Source organism: Dendropsophus ebraccatus, chromosome 4, assembly GCF_027789765.1.
Source record: "Dendropsophus ebraccatus isolate aDenEbr1 chromosome 4, aDenEbr1.pat, whole genome shotgun sequence".
Taxonomy (NCBI): Eukaryota; Metazoa; Chordata; class Amphibia; order Anura; family Hylidae; genus Dendropsophus; species Dendropsophus ebraccatus.
Window position 1 is genome coordinate 123,946,390 of NC_091457.1, and position 22,995 is coordinate 123,969,384.

Genomic DNA, 22,995 nt, shown 5'->3' on the forward strand with positions numbered 1-22,995 from the left:
TGCGAGTATTTAACATGTATTTTGGAATAACCCTTACTGCCTGCCCCCAGCCCTTCACCACAACCCCGTTCAGAGGGAAAACATTTTTGGAGTAATTTTTGAATGTTTTACATCTCAAAACAGGGTCTAAAATACAGTTTCTTTATCTGAGGGCCAACACAGCTGTTCACGTCCTACTTAAATGGGTATTCCAACTTGATTAAATGCATTCTCTATCCAAAGGATAGGGCATAAGTGTTAGATTCTGTGTATGTGTGTGTGTTTGTGTGGGAGGGTGTTGTGTCTGACTGCTGGGCTTCCCATGATCTATTGAACAAGGTTTAGTCTCCTATGTTTTGAACGAACCCCTTCCTGTGCCCCAGTAGTGGTAAGCCGTTCTCCTCGGCACTGACCCTCACCCCCAATCTACTTCCATAATAAAAAAAAACAACTAATAAAAATATAATATAAAATAAATAGAGATGAGCAAACCTGGAGCATGCTCGAGTCTATCCGAACCCAAACGTTCAGCATTTGATTAGCGGTGGCTGCTGAAGTTGGATAAAGCCTTAAGGCTATGCGGAAAACATGGATAAAGTCATTAGCTGTATTCATGTTTTCCAGACAACCTTAGAGCTTTATCCAAGTTCAGCAGCCCCGCTAATCAAATACCGAACGATCGGGTTCGGATTGACTCGAGCATGCTCGAGGTTCGCTCATCTCTAAAAATAAACGAAAGTGCTACCCCCCCATAATATTATATCAAGGATAATAATAAATAGGCTCCTCCTTCATGGCAGGCTGATGTGTTATCCGGGCGGCTCTAGTTCGGTATACATGGCTAGAATTTTATCCATAGGTATTCTCTAAGATTCAGATTCTCTCACTAGATCTGACATACATATTTTATAAAATTAATTCATAGCAGAGTAAGCACTTAGGAACTTAAAACATAACTTTTAATCAAGATCAGAATAAAAAAGGTATATATAACCCAAATAAATAGAATCACCAATCTGAATCAAAATAACCGCACTTAGGAAAATAACAGTATAAATGTATAGACAACGGAACGTATTATAAGGGAAAACAGGAGAGGACAAGGTGCACTCTGTCCACTCCTAGATGATGGTACTTTCCCTGCCTTTTGGGGTGACCCACCTCCTTAAAAGGGTGGCCCCAACCACAATGACGTTCCCTTCCCTACTCTAAGTGCAGGACAAGACACAAACAAACACACAATGTGAATCACACAAAATGGGGTACCACACCAAACCAATATTCAAAAAGATCCAACGCGTTTCACCTGTACAAATAATAACAGGATCATCAGGGATATAGTGGTTTAAAACAAACAATAACAAGAAGAGAAGATGTAGTGCAGTAAATGTACAAAGCAACACCACCTGCACCACCTCGGGGGATTGCTGGATAGTGCTGAGGAGTAGCTCAGTGACACATGTGTGTCTCAGAGTGTACATGGGATGATGCCAGTACTAGTAATCAGGACAATAGCAATCCCATGTATTACAACAAATAAATTCCACCAATAGGACTCTTAAGATTCAGTAAACAAATGCCAGAATAATAGCAAATGATCGTTTACACGAATATACCGGGCATGCTAAGATATGATATGCTGTTGCAATTTGCCCAGTCAAGCAACTGATAGCTGCATCACTGGATTATTACCAAATGCTCAATAGCACAAAACATACATTATCAGTAGCGTCCTGATGGTGGAAAAGGCATCCTGCTGCAGATGTTCAGTGCACTCCTGAGGGGGTTAGTGCCAAGATGTAATGCCCCTAGGCATTATAGGTAGCAAAGAGAGAGGCAAGCGCTGATGGCAAGTGCTCCCTCTTCAATAAGTAGCCCCTTCCCAAGCTATAATGTAAAGTCTTCAGCACAGGTGCCCATGCCATACTCCCTCACTAAACTTATAATTAGAGATGAGCGAACCGGGTTCGGGTTCGAGTCGATCTGAACCCGAACATTCGGTATTTGATTAGCGGTGGCTGCTGAACTTGGATAAAGCTCTAAGGTTGTCTGGAAAACATGGATACAGCTAATGAATAAAACCATGATTTCCACATAGTCTTAGGGCTTTATCCAACTTCAGCAGCCACCGCTAATCAAATGCCGAAAGTCCGGGCTTGGATCGACTCGAGCATGCTCCAGGTTCGCTCATCTCTAGTTATAATGTCAATGTAATATACATGGAGGGGATTTATCAAGCTGTCTTACAGTAGGGATGTCCTCTGTTGCCCATAGCAACCAATCAAAGCTCAGCTTTCAGATATTTATGTTCCTTGGAAAAATGAAAGCTGAGCTGTGATTGGTTGCTATGGGCAACAGTAAGACTGCCTAATAAATCTCCAGGTTCTTTGGAATATGAATCCATTATAACCATATGGTGATTGTTTTGTAAACATTGTAAGACAGTGGCAGGTGATGTCATAGTGGGTATATATGTCATAATAGGCATGTAGGTGATGTCATAATAGGTATGTTGGTGATGTCATAATAGGTATGTAGGTGATGTCACGGACAGCAAGCATTAGGTAAGTGAAGTTAAGCTGTAACCCTTTCAGTTGTTCGCTGTCTCTTGGAGAGTTAGTGTCCAGCTTCTTTTGCTGAGTATCCTGCGATTACTTTCTAAGCATCGCTGCCTGAAGACTGAGAATCTCGGATTTCACCCAGTTCCAGTATGTTTTACCTAATCCTGCTATGCCTGATATTGAGTGGTTCTGCAGAGGGGAGGCCATATTTTAGAAAGCAACAAAAGGAAAAGAGTATGGACGTTATGGACGTTACGAACGTTATGGACGTAACCACCCACGTACAACCAGAACTGGAAGACAACGCTAATGTCCTGTTGAGCTCCTTAAAGGAAGAGACAGAGGAAGAAGACCAAGTTAAGAATGGCATGGATAGAGATTGGACAGATGACGTCTCATATATTTGGATCCAGCTTTCTATCGCTGTTGTGGTGTTATCCATCGTATGTTGTGGCATTCTCTGGTTATTAAACTATTTATGTAAGAGATATGGAGATAAAATATCAATAGACAATTGCCTGCCTCCATAGAACAGGTAGAATGACATCTAAGCCTGCCACAAAGGAGCCTTTTTATCATTATGCCTTATATTATTAATAAATATTCATCTTCAAAACTGCAGCTTCTTGTGTGATTTATTTGCGCTTTCTATTCTTTGAGGAGTTTATTTTTAATCATGTGACACGTATGTAATAAGACCTTCCCGCCAATAACTGCAGGGATGGGAAGCCTTTTGGCTGTCTGCTTAGCTGTATACATAACACTTATTGAGCCCAGTGTATACCAACATCATGGAGGCAGGGATAGTTATAGGCTGTCATTTACTAGTCTACAAGTGGTTAAAGTTATTTTCTGTTACTTAAAAAAAATTCCTACAGGCGGGGTCTGGGGAGCAAAAAGAAAAGATGTTTTTGGTTTGTCGCCGCTCATCTCCTCTAGAAGTACTGCGTGTGACATTGCAGCCTATACTAACCATCTGATATCAGGTAATAGCCCCTGGCACACTGATCACTATGGGAATTTCACAATACGCCATTTTTACAAAATCTCTTTACAATGGCATCTCACTTCTATTCCATCTATTTCAGATCTGAATCTAGAAAGAATCAGAAAACTAGTACTATGAATGGATGTATGCAAGTGTTTTGGGTGCCATATCTAGTCACTGAACACTTCATTGGAAAATGGAAATTCTTTGGAGACATAAGTAACTATATTGATTTACAAAACCACTCATCATCCATCATTGATCAACATGAGGGTGCCTTTACACAGCCAGATTTTTCTGACAGATTTTTGAAGCCAATACCAGAAACAGACTATAAACAGGGAATAGTTCATAAAGGAAAAACAGAGATTTCTCCTCTTCTCAAATCCATTCCTGGCTTTGGCTTCCAAAATCTGTTAGATAAATCTGTCTGTGTAAACGCACCCTATTACAATGCTTTATTGGTACCTTATATTGACCACAGGTTACAATATTTTCAATACCCAATAGTCTTTTCTGGACCCATCTAACTTGTGACTACATTCAACCAGGGGCGTGGCTGGCACCAGGCATTTTTAGCCCTGTGCTTTAGATCTCCAGGTGACTGCTAACTGCTTCCAGTCCAGTTTACTGTGTCGTGCTAGCACCATACAGCTGATTGGTGGAAGTGGTGATTGCATCCAACTGATCAGTAAATGATGGGCTATCCTGAGGATAGGCCATCAATTAGTTTTACTCAGAAAAACCCTTAAATATTATTCTTATTTTGGTTACCATTTGGGGGTCTATGGAAGTTTGCCATAGACTTGCAGTATTTTCTCAAGTTAGGCTAGGTTCACACTGCGTTTTTGCAATCCGTTTTTGTGTGCATTTGTGTGCATCCCTTTTGATCAGTTTTTCCATTGACTTCCATTGTAAAAAAAAAAACTGATCAAAACAGATCCGTTTTTTTTTTAGCGGACACAAAAACGTAGCTGACACTACTTTTGTGTCCGTTAAAAAAAAACAGGTCCGTTTTGATCTGTTTTTTTCTTTTTACAATGGAAGTCAATGGAAAAACGGATCAAAACTGATGCACTCAAATGCATCCTTTTTTTCATCCGTTTTTCATCCCTTTTTTGCAAAAAATGTCTGAAATAAATGGATTGCAAAAACGCAGTGTGAACCCAGCCTTACAATATATATATATATATATATATATATATATATATATATATATATATATATTACAATATTTTCATTTTCAATTAGTATTATAACTTAAGGGAACACTGCATGACTGTCACACTATGAATACTTTCATAAAACTATGGCCGTTGTTGCCGATTGCAACAACGACTGTGGATATTACGAAAATATACGTAACATTGGCGCCTATGGAATCCTGGCCGGAGTGTATACACTTTGGCCGGGACCCCTAGCGGCAACGTAAAAAACTGATATGTCCGGTTTCTGCGGCCGCTATTCATTGAATAGCGGCTACAGAAAGCTCTGTCAGTACACACTATGGATTGAGCGGCTGAACATAACCTAAAGGAGAAGTCTGGTAAAAATGGTGATGTCACGACCCGACTCCCAGAGCTGTGCGGGCTGTGGCTGCTGGAGAGGATGATGGCAGAGGGATGCTCAGTGTCCCTCCAGTTCCCTGTGTCCCTCAGTGTCCCCCTGCCATCATCCTCTCCAGCAGCCACAGCCTGCACAGCTCTGGGAGTCGAGTCGTGACATCACTATTTTATCCAGGAAGTGAAGCCTTGATGCCGTAGAAAGTGCAGGGAAAAAAGCACTTTCCTGTAATAAGTGTATATTGGTGATTTGTATAACTTTTTACAATACAATACTTTAATAAAACTTTTTGCCAGATTTCTCTTTTAAAATATTTTTGCAGAAATCAATATTACAAGCTCTGTAATATGTTTTTTTTTAGTCAAAAAGCCTCTTTCTGTACTCAGAAAGCTGTTTTGCAGCCTTCCCACCACGCACACTTCTTATCTGTTCATTATCAAGCAAAGTCACCTACCTTACAGAGGAGCAAAGTGAAGACGGGTTTGCATTGTCCATTATAACCTTTGAAGGGGAGAGGGGCTGAGGGGGATAAGTAAGCAGGAAGAGGAGACAAACAGCCTGTGCAGTTTGGAGACTGTCTTGGGACATAAAATATTAGATTCACAGGTCAGAAAGCTCAGTGCTTGTCTGGAAACTTGGTGAGTAGAGAAGGAAACTATTTTCCTTACTAAAACCTATTACAGAGTTTCTTAAAATCGTTTATACTATTGATACTGCAAATTTATACTACTATTGATTTCTGCAAAGTGACATTTAAATGACAGTTACTCTTTAAGATTTACACTTGTAAGTTGAGGAAGATATATGGTTGAGGAAGCTAAATCTAGGCTCTGTTCACACCACCATCATGGCGGTGGAAACTATTACAGGAATGCTGGACCCACTGAATGACAGAAAACAGCTGTGACAAATGATTAATGATCTCTGTCCGATTCTGACATGGTGTCTGTCAGTTTGACGGTAAGAACAGGGGAGTATGCTTTTGGTATGAAGATATTATTCCTTTTGCTGGAATTTTTTGGAACAGCCTTCATTTCAATTTAAGTATAAAGTAAATCTCCTATAATTAAGATGTAAGGCTTTTACAGTTATTTGTCCATTTCTTCTAATAATTACATTCACCATTAAGAAAATGATGCACTGGTCCTCAGCTACAAGCAGACAGTCAAGAAGCATTACATTCATGCTCACCATACTAACTCACAGTATGTACAAAAAATATCCTACAAGCCTCAAGGTCTACGAACAACCACTGTCTCTGTCAATGACAATCAAAACAGCCAATTGTTTCTATTGTGCTATATGAGATGCCAACTCTTAATAACAGCTCCAGATATAGATAGAATAATAGAGCTTTCATGTCATATTCTGTTCTTGCAAAATATAAGCTGCGCTGTGATTGGTTGCTTTGGGTGACAAAAAAAGTTTTGCTTTAAGACAGTTACATAAATCTGCCCACACTGTTTCCTTTCTGTAAAACGGAATTATAATCCACACAAGTCACCCGGGGCATCTGCACTGGTGAATCCTGTTCTGATCAATAATTAAAAAAAAAAAAAAAAGAGAATAAATATGTGAAAGGTCATTTTAGGTAAACCACCCCCATAGCCCCTGGAGACAATTAAGGCCATGGGTGAAGAATTAGATGTGTAAATTCTTGTACTTTATGGTAACAATAAAATGAATAGGACAGATATCATTTAAAGGGGATGTGTCACATAAATTTTCTTTTAGGGTGCGTTTACACGTACAGGATCTGCAGCAGATCAGCAGCAGATTTGATGGCGCAGATTTGAATCTGCAGCAGATCTGCAGCAGATTTGATGGCCCAGAATTGATTTGGTTTGCAGATCCTGTACGTGTGAATGCACCCTTACAGATTAGAATCAAATAGTAAAACTTGTTCTTTTATTCTAATCTGTTTCTATTTTCTGATTTAAATTTGTATTTATTTCACTATTTGTGCATTGTTATGGGGGCTGTAATATTGCCTGCGCTGTCTATAACAGAATTTAGTGACATGCTTTACAGACTCATTGACATAGAAGACAACAGACAGACTCTGTCCCCCTGAGATGAAAGTTAAACATCATTGAGTGTGCGCTGTGACCTTTGAAAAGGTCATTCAGTTTGCTGCTATTGTCTTGTATTGATGTTATCTACCTACTGGTGTCACATGTTGTTGTAATGCTGTACAGATCACTTTACAGTAGGCTCCTCTTACCACTCCCGACAGAACAGGAAGTCTCAGCTTAGTTTTAGCTCAAGGGGTGAGAATAAAAACTGCAAGACTTCTGAATTATTTTATAATAAAGAAAGAAAAATGGAAAATTATAAATAAATGTGACCAAAAAATCTTAAAAAACATGTTTAACATGAAAACATTATTTAAACAATAAGTCATTTTCTGATGACACATTCCCTTTAAATAATGCTAAGGCTATGTTTCCACTTAGTCCCACATTCTGTGAAACACAGAACCCATGAATGGGGAAGCCCTGTAGTGGACTCTTTCCCTGTCTGGCATCATGTATCAATATGATGCCGGGAGCAGGGAAAGTGTTTAAATATTTGCGGCACTGTAAAGAAGCAGCCACATGGCTTTGTCATTACAGTGCCATGAAGATTTTAACACTTTCCTTGCTCCTGGCATTATATTGAAATCCTACTGAAATCAATTAGAGACTTGAGCATTTAACCAGGTGCTCCCTGCTCGGCAGAATGGAAGGTGCCTGGTTAACTTATTTTTTTATTTTTTTTTATATTTCGTCCCCTGAAGGGATACAAGACATATTAGAACTCTGGTATGCTTACACAATACTACTATTTATTTATTTGTAGAAGATTTTATTTGGATTTCAAGAAATAGCAATAGCAATAAGCCATGACCATAGACAGGAATGTGGCACGAAATATCAAATCCAAAATTTAATTATAACAAGAAAAAACAAAACAAAAAAAAACACAGGTGAAGAACAAATGCAGAAGGTTAAGCCTCCCTCACAGAGCCGTATATTTATATTTATATAAACAGATCAGTATAATTATAATTATGTAATTATAGACAGTATAGAACATATTGATTCCTATGGGACAATGCACAAGACCATTCTATATATTTACAGAAAGTAATGTCCACATAAAAATAGGGCATGCGCTTATACGGTCCAGACTTAACAGATCAGTGAAAAATGAGGATAGCGTACAGATTCTGTCGCAAAAATGGATTCAATACAGAATTTTTTTGTGAATCATAAAACAAAGAAGTGGACTTTGGCTCCACATTTTTTCAGTACACAAAGGGGCAGATTTATCAAACAGAGAAGGTGTAGAGTCTTACCTTCTCCATGATGTACACCACCGTAACCCACTTTATGACTTCTCTTAACAGGTGTAAAGGATAAATTTTGCACTTTTCATACCTTATTTTATATCATACGTCATGGCACTTGTTCCAGTAAAAAGTGATATTTTATCATTTGTGGATTGTGCTAACTGGGTGGGGCTTTGCGGCCACATCGCCTCCATAGCCCTGCTCCTTTGTAAAGTCATCGTGAGGATGTCAGGCCCTGCCCCCTCAGCGGCCATTGAAAGAGATGGCCTAAAGGTCTAGGCCCCACCCCCACTAGGTTGGCACACACCAATGGCCGCTGAGGGGGCAAGGCCTATGAGCCGTTGACGTCACAGAGGGGCAGGGCTACATGTGTGATGTGGGTGGGGCTAAGTGGTGATGTGGCCATGAAGCCCCACCCAGGTAGCACAATCCGCAGATGATAGAAGATCACTTTTTACTGGAACAAGCACCGTGACATACAGTATGATATAAAATAAGGTATGAAAACTGCTAAATTTACCCTTTACACCTGTGTAGAGAAGTCATAATGTAAAAAGGCAGTGAGAGTGTCTCTTTAAGCCTTCCCAGAGCTGTCTGGCTTTATAAACCAGCCATGTAAATGCGGATGAGGCTTTGTTTAAGACCTGCTTACGAGCGTGTTGGTCTTAATAAGTCTCCCCCAAGGTGCTTATGGTCATTTGAAAGAGGCCTTAAGGAAAGGGAGAGAAAAAAGAGGGGAAGCAAGGTGAAAAATCATTAGTCTAGAAGTAACGACCAAGACAATAAGGCAAGGCACTATAGAGACTTAATTTTCATTCTAATGTTTACTCTATAGTCTACAAAATAATAAAGTATAAAAAAAAAAATATATCATAATTATGATAATTCCAATTACAATGCAAAGCCTAATTAAAACCTTAAATGTCCCGTACAATGCAAAAAAGAATTATTTTGTTGTAAATAAATAATGCATAAAATGTAGATACACTACTTTTCTGCATAAAATGTGGCAAATAAATAAAACAGGCTCAATCCTATGTGTGGGCCATAAAATTAAAAGAGACTTTTTTTGTCACCCGCTGCTACCCCTAGGGGGAGCCTAGGTGCTTACTGTATACTGACAAACACTAAACTCAATGATAAAACCGTAAGCTCAAATCTCCCCCTGGTGGTGGTTAGGAGCTATGTCTGGTATTCCAGATAATAAAACAAGATTGGCCCTGTTTCTGGGCCCAACAATGGGTTAAAATACTTGGTTCAGGAACAGGTTTAATTTAGTATAATAATAACAACAACAGTATCTTGATCACAGAACTTACTTAAGTCAGCCCTATTGTTAGATCACAGAGACAAGTGGACTTCACAACATAGTGATTTGGTATCTCTGTTAAAGGAGACTTAAAATTGTTTATCTTTCTTCTAGTGATTTCTCAGACGGACCGTTCTCCTGCTTTTTAACACCATTACCATGTCATTCACCAGCTATTCCCAAGCACATAATCACTATAATTACTGTTGACATCTAATTAACATTCAACTTCCTTCCTGCAGCAACTCCAGCTGAAAATGTCTCGCATCTCGTATCTAAGCAAATGAGCTGCGTTGCTGCGGCTGAACGTCATGGGTTCTCGTCTTATTTAATGTCCGTGATATTGATAATAAATAAGGCTTCTTTGCATTCTGAAGTGATTCCTAAGGCGGCTCATTAAATGTATTCTATTATGAAATCAGCAAAGGATTTATATATTAAACCCACATAGTGGCCTGAGCTCAGCAGCGCTCTAAGGTTTTTCATATTAAAAATGCAGCAAATGATGAATTTAAAAATGAATTACTTGGCTCTGCTCCATCCTTTAGATCTTGGATTTGGATCTAGCACCTACATTATACATTACAGGGTGCTTAACACCTTAACAGAAGGGCAGCTTCTAGATAAGACCATCTATGACTATGAGCTATTTAGCTTCCCATTGCTTTTATTTCTTACCAATTCTTACCAATTAACATTTATTGTATAATATTATAACATATCGGCTATATCTTCCCCTTTCCTCACGATTTCTAAAAATCAACATAGACAAAACAAAAGTAATCATCTTTCCTTCATCTCACTTCATCCCTCCATCTAATCTGTCAATTACAGTCAACAGTTGCACTCTGTTCGCACGTCTGTTGCCTTCACCTCAAAAACATTTTCCGAATCTGCTCTTGGACTACTGCAACATCCTCCTCTCTGGCCTTCCATCTAACACCGTTACTGCCCTCTAGTCTATCCTTAACTCTGCCGCCCGACTAGGGATGGGTTCACACTGCGTTTTTGCAATCAGTTTAAGGTATACGTTTTATGGAAAAAAACTGATGCAAAATCAGATGCAATTGTGTGTCATCCATTTGGATCCATTTTTCCATTGACTTCCAGTATATATATATATATATATATATATATATATATATATATATATATATCTCAGATACATTTTTATACCGGACACAAAAAGAGTGTTGAGTGTTTTTCTGTCCATTTAAAGTAACCAATTAAAAACAGATACATTGAACGGAATGTGAAAACGCAGTGTGAACCCAGCCTAATCGACCTCTTCCCTCGTTCTGCCTCTCCCCTCTGCCAATCCCTTCACTGGCTCCTCATTGTCCAACAAACTCATTTTAAATTGTTGACCATACAAGGCCATCCACAATATACATCCGTATATCTCTGACCTGATATCCCGCTACCGGCCCTCATGCAACCTCCACTCCTCCAATGACCTCTGTTCTTTATACTCTAGACCTCTCTACCCCAACACATCTGGCTCTGATCCACCAACAAGATCTTCAAAAAGCAAGCTGAAAACCCATCTCTTTAAACTAGGCTACAACCTACAAAAACACTTTGACTAGCTGCTCTTTATCTTTTATCTCCCTCCTCTTACTTTGTAGACTGTAAGCCTTTGTCCTCTATCTCTATGTATCTCTATGTCTGCCATTTACCTTATTCATGTCACATGTTTTTGATTTTGTAATGTTCTGTTTTTCATCCCTTACAGCTTGCAGAGCTCTCTGACTTTAGGAACAGTGACTGAACATGTGTCCTCCAGCATTAAGCTTATTAAGTGGACATACACACTGCTTTACACTTTGAACACCAGGTGGCGCCATATTATGTGTTTAAATGCAAGATAATCTTCACTTTCCATTTTTCTAATCATTTTTAACAGCATGGTAATGGTAAAAACTATTCATTTTGTATGAGTTATATAATATTTATAACATTTAATGGTTAGACAAGGTACTCAATGGGGATTGTGATTTCTTTCTTACATATATGATCTTAACCTGTATTACGTTAATTTGGAAAAAGTGATTACAAGTCATATAAACTTTTGTACGTACTTGATTTGCATTGGATACACACACACACACACACACACACACACTGCATTAACGTATTTGTATGTCTTCTGGTGTTTATAGTAATATGTCAGCCTTGTGGTAATTGAAGTGGTAATTCTACATGAGATAATTTCTGACATTGTCTGACATATTCGTTCCTCGCTGAGTACTTCACGTGTCATCGACAGTAACAAAACTCATGAAATTTAGTCATATCAGTTGGACAAGCTGACGGTGTGCTGGGCTCTGCCGTACCTGACCCTGATGAGTGGAGATCTCCATCAATTAGTTTATAGGAAACATTCTACAGTGTAATGGAGGATTCCAAGTTTATCAACCAAAGGTTACTCTTTGCATTATGAAAAGTTTTTACTTCAATTTCTCATGATTTCCAAGTTCCCAGCTGTCATTCGAGGTGCACATCAGCTAGAGTACAATACGCCCGATCCGGTAATGAGCTGTGTACCTTTGAGTCCATTACATAATCAGTCATGAGTATACATTGAAAATCCCAATAGTTAAAAAACATCCACACAGGAGAAACCATGGAAAGTATCAATCACTGCTTAGTGCTACCATGGGTGAGCTTCTGCGGACACTTTGTTCTGTCTGATTGTGACATATAGGTCTTGCAGTCTGTTCATTGCAATATGGCCATAGTGATTTCATTAGAAGAGGGCAGTGATTGATAATCTCCATGGTTTCTGTCGTGTGGGTGCTTTTTACTATTGGGGTTTTCCTTGCATACTAGTGACTGAAATGTCATTGCAACTTTTTTTTTATCTTCATTTATAAGAGCTAGAGATGAGCAAACTTTGAGCGGGATCGAGTCTGTCCGAGAGTGCAGCATTTGATAAGTGGTGGCTGCGGAAGTTGGATGCAGCTCTAGGGAGTCCTGGAAATTATGGATACATCATGTTTAGCCACACGAGACTTGCACAAAAATTTGTGATGTCTTAATGCTAGAAAACAGCCACACAAAGCCTGGTAAATTCCCCCATAGTTACACAGAGCAAAAATAGTTCCATACAGTTTCACATTAGTAATATATGGTTCCACTTAAGGGTGCATTCCCACTACAGAATCCGGATTACGTGCTCTCGCCCCATCCCTGGGGCTTCTGCTTGAAGATCTGCCTAGCTCATAGGCTCCATTCTATTCAGGTAGATTCCGCTGTCCACCAAAAAAGAATTGACATGTTAATTCTTTGGATAGACAGTGTAATGGAGCCTATGGGACAGCCAAATGTTCAAGCAGGAGTGCGCACGGAGCTTATCCGCACGGATTCCGTAGTGTGAATGGGCCCAAATAACTGCACAGTATAAGTATCCTTTCCATCTCAAAGCGTTAACAGATACCATGTCTACATCTCTCCCGATGCTCTTCTCTCTCTCTCTATTCTTTACCTGGATTTAGACTTTCAACCATTACCTGTTCCTGACATGAGATTAATGTATAGCATTTAGCCCATTGGCGACCATACGTTTTACTAACAGCTGCTCACCGATTATTAGTCATAATTACATTAGGCTTAGTTTATGGTTCTCTTATTACTGTAATATACTGAATGTAGTCATAATGAAATTGCGCAGTCTTATGTCATGTTGCCCAAGTGCCTTTTTGACAGACAATTCCTACTCAAGGATGTTAAGGATAGCATTCACATCACGATCGCGCCTTCTCAGGCACAGATATATTGGCACCCTGTCAAAATCACGTGTTGCCATATCTGTGCACCGACTGGCATGGGCCCCATTTATATTTATGGTCACTAGTGCTATTTCCTGTAACTACGATTTTGAGTCCAAGTAAAAAACTCATATACGTGCAGGAAATGAATCAATGTCACTGATACAATAGGGCCATACAAGTAACATGGCTGCCATTACTGCACCCGCAGTGTATGGTATTTAGCTTTTCCAAGTTTCCTCAATGCCTGGTTATGCAGTGACATTTGCCTTTTTCCCTATTTCACAGCATAATGATGCAAATTTGCTAACTCACTACTGTTGCTATTGTCTATGGTAATGATGCCAGTGTTTATGCCTTATAGTTTGTTAGAATTAGGATGGTGTTTTAGTATTTGCTGTTAGTTTCTCTAGAAGGGTTAACAGCTCTATAGTCATTTCCATAGTGTTAGCCTTGTGAGCACCCTGAACACAAAAGAGTTAGGAAAGGATTCAATTAGTATTTCACTTGAAGGTTTAAATTAGAGTGTCACACACAGCACAGTGTGCTACGGGAACAAGCATGTACTTAGCCTCCAAGGCTGAATGAAAAAATATACTTGTTATGTAATGCTTGGGGGTTAGGGGGAATAAGGACATGATATCACAGGGTAAGGCTCCATTCACACAGTTGGAGATAATGCTGATTTATTATTGCTGCTTTTCCGCACCAAGAAAGGACCAAGATTACCCCCATTGCTGGAAACCTGATGGACCCCTGTGGTGTCCCACTACTGGGTGCTGTCTATGGCACCTTAGTAAGTCACTCCCTCAGGTTCACAAGAGTGGGGGATGTAGTATTGTGTTTTTTAGGTGTCACTACTGTCTCTAGCCTACGTGTTGCACAGCTGAAATTACCAAGAGTTGAATTGTTTGTACCACATGTTTATATTCTGACCAATCACAGGTGCTTGTTTTAACGTAACCTATCACTTTTCTTCTCTCTCTCACACACACACACTCAGCCCCACCTCTCACGGGAGGGTTTAGTTTTAGCCCCTGTAGGAAGAGTTAGTTCCTGGTGGGAGGAAGTGAGTAGTTAGTAGTTGGAGGTCCAAGCGGACAGATGTGTGAGACACTACTCTCTTACAAAGTTGTTCTACTAGATCCTTAGATCAGTATGCAGTGCCAAACTCTACTTAGGGGAGAGAAGCCACCTAGGAATAACCTTACCCACACCAGGAACCTCTTTAAACAGTGCAGGGCTGTCTCCTGAAGCAAGAGGAACTGACCCCAGACAAAGCTACCGTGTAAAGTCTATGTGTCCTACTGCGCAGCGCAAAACGATTGGGAAGACCTCGGAAGTCTGCTACATCCATATAACCAACGAATGGGGTTTGTATTACCCACCTAGGACAGGTACCTTGCAACTAGGGGGCATAAGGCGATTCAGAGCCCCTTATACCATTCGTGAGTATGAATATTTCTTATCTCTTCTGCTTATACACCTGTTCTGGCAGAGCAGATTCACTACTTTGGGCAAGGCTCCTTTGGCAACTCCTCTCCTCCTCTCTCTCTCTCTTTCTGCAAAGCTCCAACTACTTCTAAAAACACTGGTTCTAGCTCACTGTCAGCACTAACATTCTGTGTCAAGATTTGCACTATTGTTGTCACGTGTACTGTACAAGTCATACCACAGTAAAGTATTATATTTTTTACTTAACACATGGGACTCTAATCTACTCTGTCAGCACCTATACCTACACATCTCCTTTAAAGTGTCATAGAGACATGTCAAAAGTTTTGCTTGGTCCGGAGTGTTCAGACCCAGACCAATCGGGAGATATAACCGGGAGAGGACCACGCTTAGTATGGTCTTCTCCAGGCTCTATCTCCTGATTGGTAAGGATCTGAACCAACGTTCCCTTTAAGCTGTGTGTGGCTGCTCAGCTGTCAGGGAGGCCCTGCTCAGCCTCCAGCCGTCTGCTCAGCCTGAGATCTCTGGGCGGCAGCTGAATGTAAGGGGGCCGTGACATTTCCTTTCCCAATCTCTCTTGTGACCGCAAGCAGTATTCTGCTTGGGGTCACAAGAGGCAATCTGGCCCCCAGCTGCTGCTCCTCAGTGTGCATTGGCCGGGACTTCTGGCACAGGGAGCGCATGTTAGAGACGCTTCCTGTACCGGAAGTACTGGCCCCGCCACACACTGAGCTTCCTGATGTGTGCGCCACCCAGGAATCTCCAGGACACCCCCAGGGAGCGGAGCAGCAGCCAGGGGAGAAGAGGAGAAAAGAGCAGCGACAGGGAACAGTTTGTTAGGTGAGTTTTTTTTTTATCTGCATGGGGGACCATCTATAAGGGGGATAGCGGGGGGGGGGCATCTATAAGGGGGATAACAGGGGGTTCATCTTTAAGGGGGGTTATCTTTGAGGGGGATGACGGGGGCCTGTATAAGTGGGATTATTAGGGGGACCATATATAAGGGGATAACTGGGGGGCCTGTATAAGGGGGATATTAGTGGGACCATATATAAGAGGATAACTAGGGCGCATCTATAAGGGGGATATTAGGGGGACCTTCTATAAGGGGAAATATTAGGGAGACCATCTATAAGGTGGATAACTGGGGGGCATGTATAAGGTAGATTATTAGGGGGACCATCTATAAGGTGGATATTAGGGAGACCATCTATAAGGGGGATATTAGGGGTACATGTATAAGGGGGATATTAGGTGGGCATCTATAAGAGTGGTATTAGGGGGATCTATAAGAGGGATAACGGGGGCCATCTATAAGGGGGATAACACAGGGGGATCAATAAGGGGGATAACTGGCGGGCCATCTATAAGGGGGATAACACAAGGGGCATCTATACAGGGCCGGCCTTAAGGTAATTGGCGCCCTGTGCGAAACTTTTTTCGGCGCCCCCCCCCCCCACGGGGTCTGCTGAGACCCCCTTAAGGTGTTATAAAGCTCCTACTCCTCCAGACAATATCCAGCACCCATCACCCGACCCTCCCAAATATTACCGCCACACCACAACCACTACCATCACTATCATATTGTTACTGACCAAATCAGTATACTAAATCCAATAAAACACAGTACCAGATTACAAGTAACAAATATTACCACCGCATACTGACTAATACCACTGCATATTGACTAATACCACTGCAAACTGAATAACACCACCACATACTGACTAATACCACTGCTGCTACTGAATAACACGACTACATACTGACTAACACCACCACTGATACTGAACAACACCACAACATACTGACTAACACCACCACCACATACTGACTAAAACTACCGCCACTACTGAATAAAATCCTCTGTACACAGATCACTATAGAGGTAGAGCCAGCCCTACACAGGTTCTATACATCATTTACATTACAGTGCAGTTATATCCAGTGACTCACAGAAGATGTCTTCTCTGATCGGAGTTCTTCCCTTTTCATCTTCTTCTCCATCTGCCCTGGGCCGTTATGAGAACTTCTCCGAGCCACGAAACCACAGAATCTGCCAGACAGACATATTAGTCTCCTCACTCTGGCATCATCCTCATCTCTATACTAACTGCACATCTGTATTGGCCCCTTTACACCCTTATTTAGTGGGTAGGCTGACTCTATGTGACCCCCTTATAGTATATGCCCCCCTGTGTAGCCTCCTTATAGATGGCCCCTTGTTTAGACTTCCCTATATATGGCCCTATGTGGATCTCCTTAAGAACCACCCTCTGTGTAGTCCCCCTATGGTATATGGCCCCCCTCTCTGTAGCCCTCCCTTATAAATGGCCCCCTCTTTGTAGTCTCCCTTACAGATGCCCCCCCCATGTTGTCCCCTCTGCCCCTCTTACAGATGGCCCCCTGTGTTGTCCTCTCTGCCCCTCTTACAGATGGCCCCCCTGTGTTGTCCTCTCTGCCCCTCTTACAGATTCCCCCATGTTGTCCCCTCTGCCCCTCTTACAGATGGCCCCTCTGTGTTGTACCCTTTATAAATGGCCCCCATGTTGTCCATCCCCTTATAGATGGCCCCCGTATTGTCACCCTTATAGATGGCCCCCCTGTGTTGTCCATCCCCCTTACAGATGGCCCCCTTATGTTGTATCTTCTTATAGATTGCCCCCTTATAGATCGCCCCCCTTGTTGTCCCCCTTATAGATAGCCCCCTTATGTTGTCCCCCCTTATAGCTTGCTCCCTTATGTTGTCCCCTCTTATAGATTGCCCCCTTATGTTGTCTCCCCTTATAGATTGCCCCCTTACAGATTGCCCCCCTAATGTTGTCTCCCCCCTTATAGATACCTCCCCTATTGATTGCACCCTTGTTGTCTCCCCCTTTAGATTGCCCCGTTGTTGTCTCCCCCCTTATAGATGCCCCCCTATAGATTGCTCCCTTGTTGTCTCCCCCTTTAGATTGCCCCGTTGTTGTCTCCCCCCTTATAGATGCCCCCTATAGATTGCCCCCTTGTTGTCTCACACCTTATAGATGCCTCCCCTATTGATTGCCCCCTTATTTTGTCTACCCCCTTACAGATGCCTCTCCAATAGATTTCCCCCTTGTTGTCTCCCCTTATAGATCCCCCCTATAGATTGCCCCCTTGTTGTCTACCCCCTATAGATTGCCCCCTTGTTGTCTACCCCCTTATAAATTCCCCCCTATATATTGCCCCCTTGTTGTCTCCCCCCCTTATAGATGCCTCCCCTATAGATTGCCCCCTTGTTGTCTCTTCCCTTATAGATGCCTCCCTATAGAAATTTGCCCCCTTGTTATCTCCCCCTATAGATTGCACACACACACACACACACACACACACAACTCACCTATTCCTCGTTCCCCCGCCGCGGCTCTCGTTTCATCCCGGCCGATGCGCGCTCTCTGGGCAAGTCACCGGCACTGCACACACCAGTGACTTCAGCGCACGCTGGGGCCGGTACTTCCTCCCTGTGCCGGAAGTACAAGGCGGACGGCTGACGCAGAGGTCACTGATGCGTGCTCTGCTGGGGAATTCCCAGGGAGCGCGCATCAGCCTGGGGCGTACTGTCCTATCAATCTTGTGACCGCAAGCAGTCACAAGATTGATAGGACACAGTACGCGGCGCCCATGGGGAGGGGAGGCTGGGGGAAGCCACCACAGGAGGGGGGCGCGGGCAGCCAGCTAGGGGAGCGCTCGGGCAGAAAGACAGCTGCACAGCTGTCTCTCTGCCTCAGCGCCCCCCCCAGCTAGACGAGAGTGATGCGCCCTGTGCAAGCACACAGATCGCACACCCCAAAGGCCGGCCCTGCATCTATAATGGGGACAACACAGGATGGGGGGCATCTATACTTGGGACAACATAAGGGGGCATTTATAAGGGAGAATACACAGGGGACCATCTATAAGAGGGAATACACAGAGGGGGCATCTATAAGGAGGCAGAGGGGGCATATACCATGAGCGGGTCACATAGTCAGCCAACCCACTAAATGAGGGTGTAAAGGGGCCAATTCAGATGTGCAGTGTGTATAGAGATGAGGATGGTGCCAGAGAGAGGAGCCTAATATGTTTGGCAGATTCTGTGGATTCGTGGCTCGGGGAAGTTCTCATAATGGCCCAGGGCAGATGGAGAAGAAGATGAAAAGGGAAGAACTCTGATCAGAGAAGACGTCCTCTTTGAGTCATTTGATATAACTGCACTGTAATGTATATGGTGTATAGAGCATATGGTACCGACGTTCCTGTGTCAAGTTTTTAATTTGTCCAACTTTGCCTGACCATTGCTCAGCTCTCTTGCGATTCTGCTTAGCTGTGGCTGAAGCTTAGAGAGAACATTGATCAGAACACTCAGACCTGGACAGATCAAAACCTTTGACATGTCTCTATGACATGTCACAATTTTTGTAAAATCCTTGATTTACCTTTCACTAAAACTGTGTCTTATCTTCAGCAAACAGACTGGCTGAGCTTTTAGGTACACCGGCCAGGCCAGGCCAGGCTTTGTCGTGATCTCTCTTTCCCTCCTGCACAAAGCACATGGTAAACCCTTTCCCCACTTTTTTTTTTTTTATTCTGGGTCTCTCTGTTACTAGAGACAGAAATCACCTGACAACAAGCAGCAAACAGGAAACTGCAAAGAAGAGAGACACATAGTGTACAAGACTTTAGGGGTATTTTTCTGTAAAAAAAAAAATTATAATAATAAACCTGGAAAACCCCTTTAAATTTGCTGCTGACTTTATGTTCAGTGTAACTTTCTGTTGTGCCTGAAACACCTGAAAATACCTGTAAACACCTGAAACAAATGCTAGGAAAGGTTTCCATATATGATTCCTCAGTCTCATTATCTCACATCTCAGTATATGGGTCACTCAGCCTTGCACATGATACTTACCCTGACTGCCAGTCACTTCTATACACTGTAGAATGTAAATGACTTATAATCGTCCTTATTTTTAGAATTTAGCTAATTCTCAACAATATCCAAGTAAAGTTATAAGATCAAAGGGATTAATACACTTGAAGCTGATGCAGTCCTCTACGTGGTTATTTAACGGGTCTGATGGCGCCTGGGGATATTTTAATGTGTGCAGCCTTTTCCAGCCCGTCAGCTTCACTTAATACTGATAATTGCACTTCTACCTTTTTATCGTTGAGCAATCTGCGGCTCAGAAAGGATTTCACCTGGAATTATAACAAATCTATGGTAACAGCAGGAATGAATGGCCAACAACTCCCCATGCGAAGTACAGACGGGGAATCGGACTTCTGTATTAAATTTGATATTGCAGGGGATGTCATTGACCAGCGCCAGGGTCAGGACGAAGAGTTGGGGTGTGACTTCTACATCACAAATCCATACAATACTTGTGTATGGGATTACTTTAAAGCAACCTAAAGCACACATGTAGTTTAAAAACATTGTTAAAAACCTGAATAATTTTGTTAGGTTAACCCCTCAGAGTAGTGATAAGGTGATTTTGTTTTATTTGAGATTCTTCTTCATGGTGCACAGCTTTTTCCTTGGGCTGGGCTGTTTTCCAGTAGTACACACACAGGACTGCCTTTCCCTGGCTTGTTTGACAAATCACAGCACAGCACCTACTTCTTTCTCATATGCCAAGACATAGAGGTAAACATGCACTGTAGAGAATAGGCTGCATTGTGCAGAGGGATGATTTATATAGAACATTACTATAGATAACACATGGAGGGAGAACAGGTTACTGATGCGCTGTCTTGGCAAGCAGTCATGTGAGCAGATATAAAGGAACCTGCAGCAGTACAGCAAGGAAGGGGTTACATTAAAGGGGTATTCCATCCAAAATCATTTTACATTAATAAATAGCCCACTCATAGCTTTTTATCTTTGTAAAATGAAGTAATTATTAGTTATTTGCAGTTTCTATGCTTTTTATGTGGACTTACCCCTCTGGATGCAGACAAATAGCTAAAGAGAGTCATCTCTGTCTCTATCATTGCTCCTGGCCCCCATTTTCCAAACGTGGATTACATGTCTTTCAATGGGCTGGGTTAGCCACCTAGTGGTGCCACCTACTGGCGCTGTCACTAGACAGACAGCTTTCCTAGAGCCCTTGATAGTGACCCTGCCAGATCATGCACAGTAGTATGGTATAACCAGACAGCTACACAATATCCAGGCTCCAAGTATGATGGGTACTGTGGTTGTCACCCAGCTGTTGGTATATGTGCAATGTCGGAGCTCGCTGACATAACATTGTGTATGTTGTAACACCCGGACATAGGTAGATGTGATAGATAAGCGGAGTAATTCCTGGTTACAAGATGATCAGGCTGAAGCCACAGAACCCTTGAAGCCGAGCCCCACCACGCGACCTTATAACCCAGCGCATGGCCCCTGGCCAGCTCCGATCTGCCTGCTGCAGCCATACCACTTGTAATGTAGACATGAGAGTGGCTTTGTGCATAAAGTAAACTGATTCTTACCTTCCTTGCTCCCCTGCTGCCACTGTAACAAAGGCTCCAAACCCATGCGCAGAACTTCCAGGATTGGGGTCAGCATGAGACATTGCCCGTTCAGCAGCTGGGCTGAGGTGGAGCTGTGCTGCAGGTGAGGGGAAAATGTCTATGTTCAACCTCCATCCTGGAAGTTCTCTGCATTGGGATTGGGGCTCTGTGACAGAGTCGGCAGTTGGGGGCAAGGAAGCTGAGTATCACTGTTGTATATTGACTAGCTGCCTGAATACATTAAAACAACCACATTGGACTACTCTGTTAAGGAGCAATTTGGTTAATAACATGGTAATATGGAATTTCTGTTTGTGCAGTCCTAATATACATTTTAACATGATCCCTAATGTGCAGCTTCACCTTACCTATAGGCCAAAAAGAAAAAGGTAGCAATTTCATTAGAAGTCACTCTATGTGTATGCGATTACCGGTACTTCAGAATTACTATTGTTCAAGGTAATTTATTATGGATGTTGGACACTTTGTGTTGTGCCTCCAACAATGGCTGACCATAACTGTGCACGTACACGGACATGTTACATTATAGATTACCTGTGATCTGCTTACACCTCCGACATGACACAGAGTGTAACCTCCATGGGGTGGGGAGAACAGCGACATCTCCTTATTATTTACAGGAACTCCTATTTCAGCTGGTTCAGGTCCAAGGTATTTTGGCTGTTCAGGACTAGACTTGATTTGTGTTTTTTTTCTCAGCTTGCATTAGTTTAATGGTTAAAACTATTAACATGATGTTAGTGTTTGTTTTTTCTTACCTATGTAGTTTTCTTTTTTTTATATCATTTTACACACTTTTTTTTGCCTTTTAGGCATATAGTTAAATCATAAATAAATAAATAAATACAGTGGTGCCTTGGATTACGAGCATAATTCGTTCTGGGACCGTGCTTGTAATTCGAATCCACTCTTAAACCAAAGCAAATTTTCCCATAAGAAATCACTGATATTCAGCCAATTGGTTCCACACCCCAAAAATAATTTTTTATTCTAAATAAAAGTTATTGTACAGTAAAGCAATCAGCATGTGGAGTATAATGTATAGTAAGTGCATAAACCTGAAAACACAGGAGCAGTTTGTAGGTACAGAATGGAGATGCAGATCCCCATAATGCAGTAGCGTAGTACAACAGCCTAGAATAGAGAAGCAGGGCTGCTATCAGAGGTCTGTGTGGTCACATGACTGCAATGGGGAAGGGGTGTGTGCTCAGCGTGGACCAATCCGGAAGGGCACCTATCCTCCCAGGGTGTGACACTTGACAGTGTTACCTTTGTACAGGTGGTAAACAAGACGTAGTGGCACACCTGTATGTCCACTACATTATGGTTTTAACATACAATGGTCATCCCCAAACCCATTAATATTATGTTAAGGGACCACTAGATATCAGTTGCTCAGTCCATGTTTCTAATTCAGCAATTAAGAATCTAGCAATATGTAGCTACAGTGAACTCGGGGGCAATGGACAGTAGCAGAATACTATAGGTCAGTTTCGGGCGGTAGCCTGGGG

At 42.0% G+C, this 22,995-nt stretch overlaps 1 protein-coding gene across 1 annotated transcript in view; it reads right to left on the reverse strand.

Annotated features, from left to right (window-relative positions):
• The window catches only part of SYNPR (synaptoporin), a 100,125-nt gene extending 78,600 nt beyond the window's left edge, over positions 1-21,525 (reverse strand). Inside the window, exon 1 of the mRNA XM_069967931.1 lies at positions 21,443-21,525. Within this exon, the coding sequence (XP_069824032.1) occupies positions 21,443-21,525 (83 nt within the window). The remainder of the gene's footprint in view (positions 1-21,442) is intronic.
• Between the last annotated feature and the right edge of the window lie 1,470 nt (positions 21,526-22,995).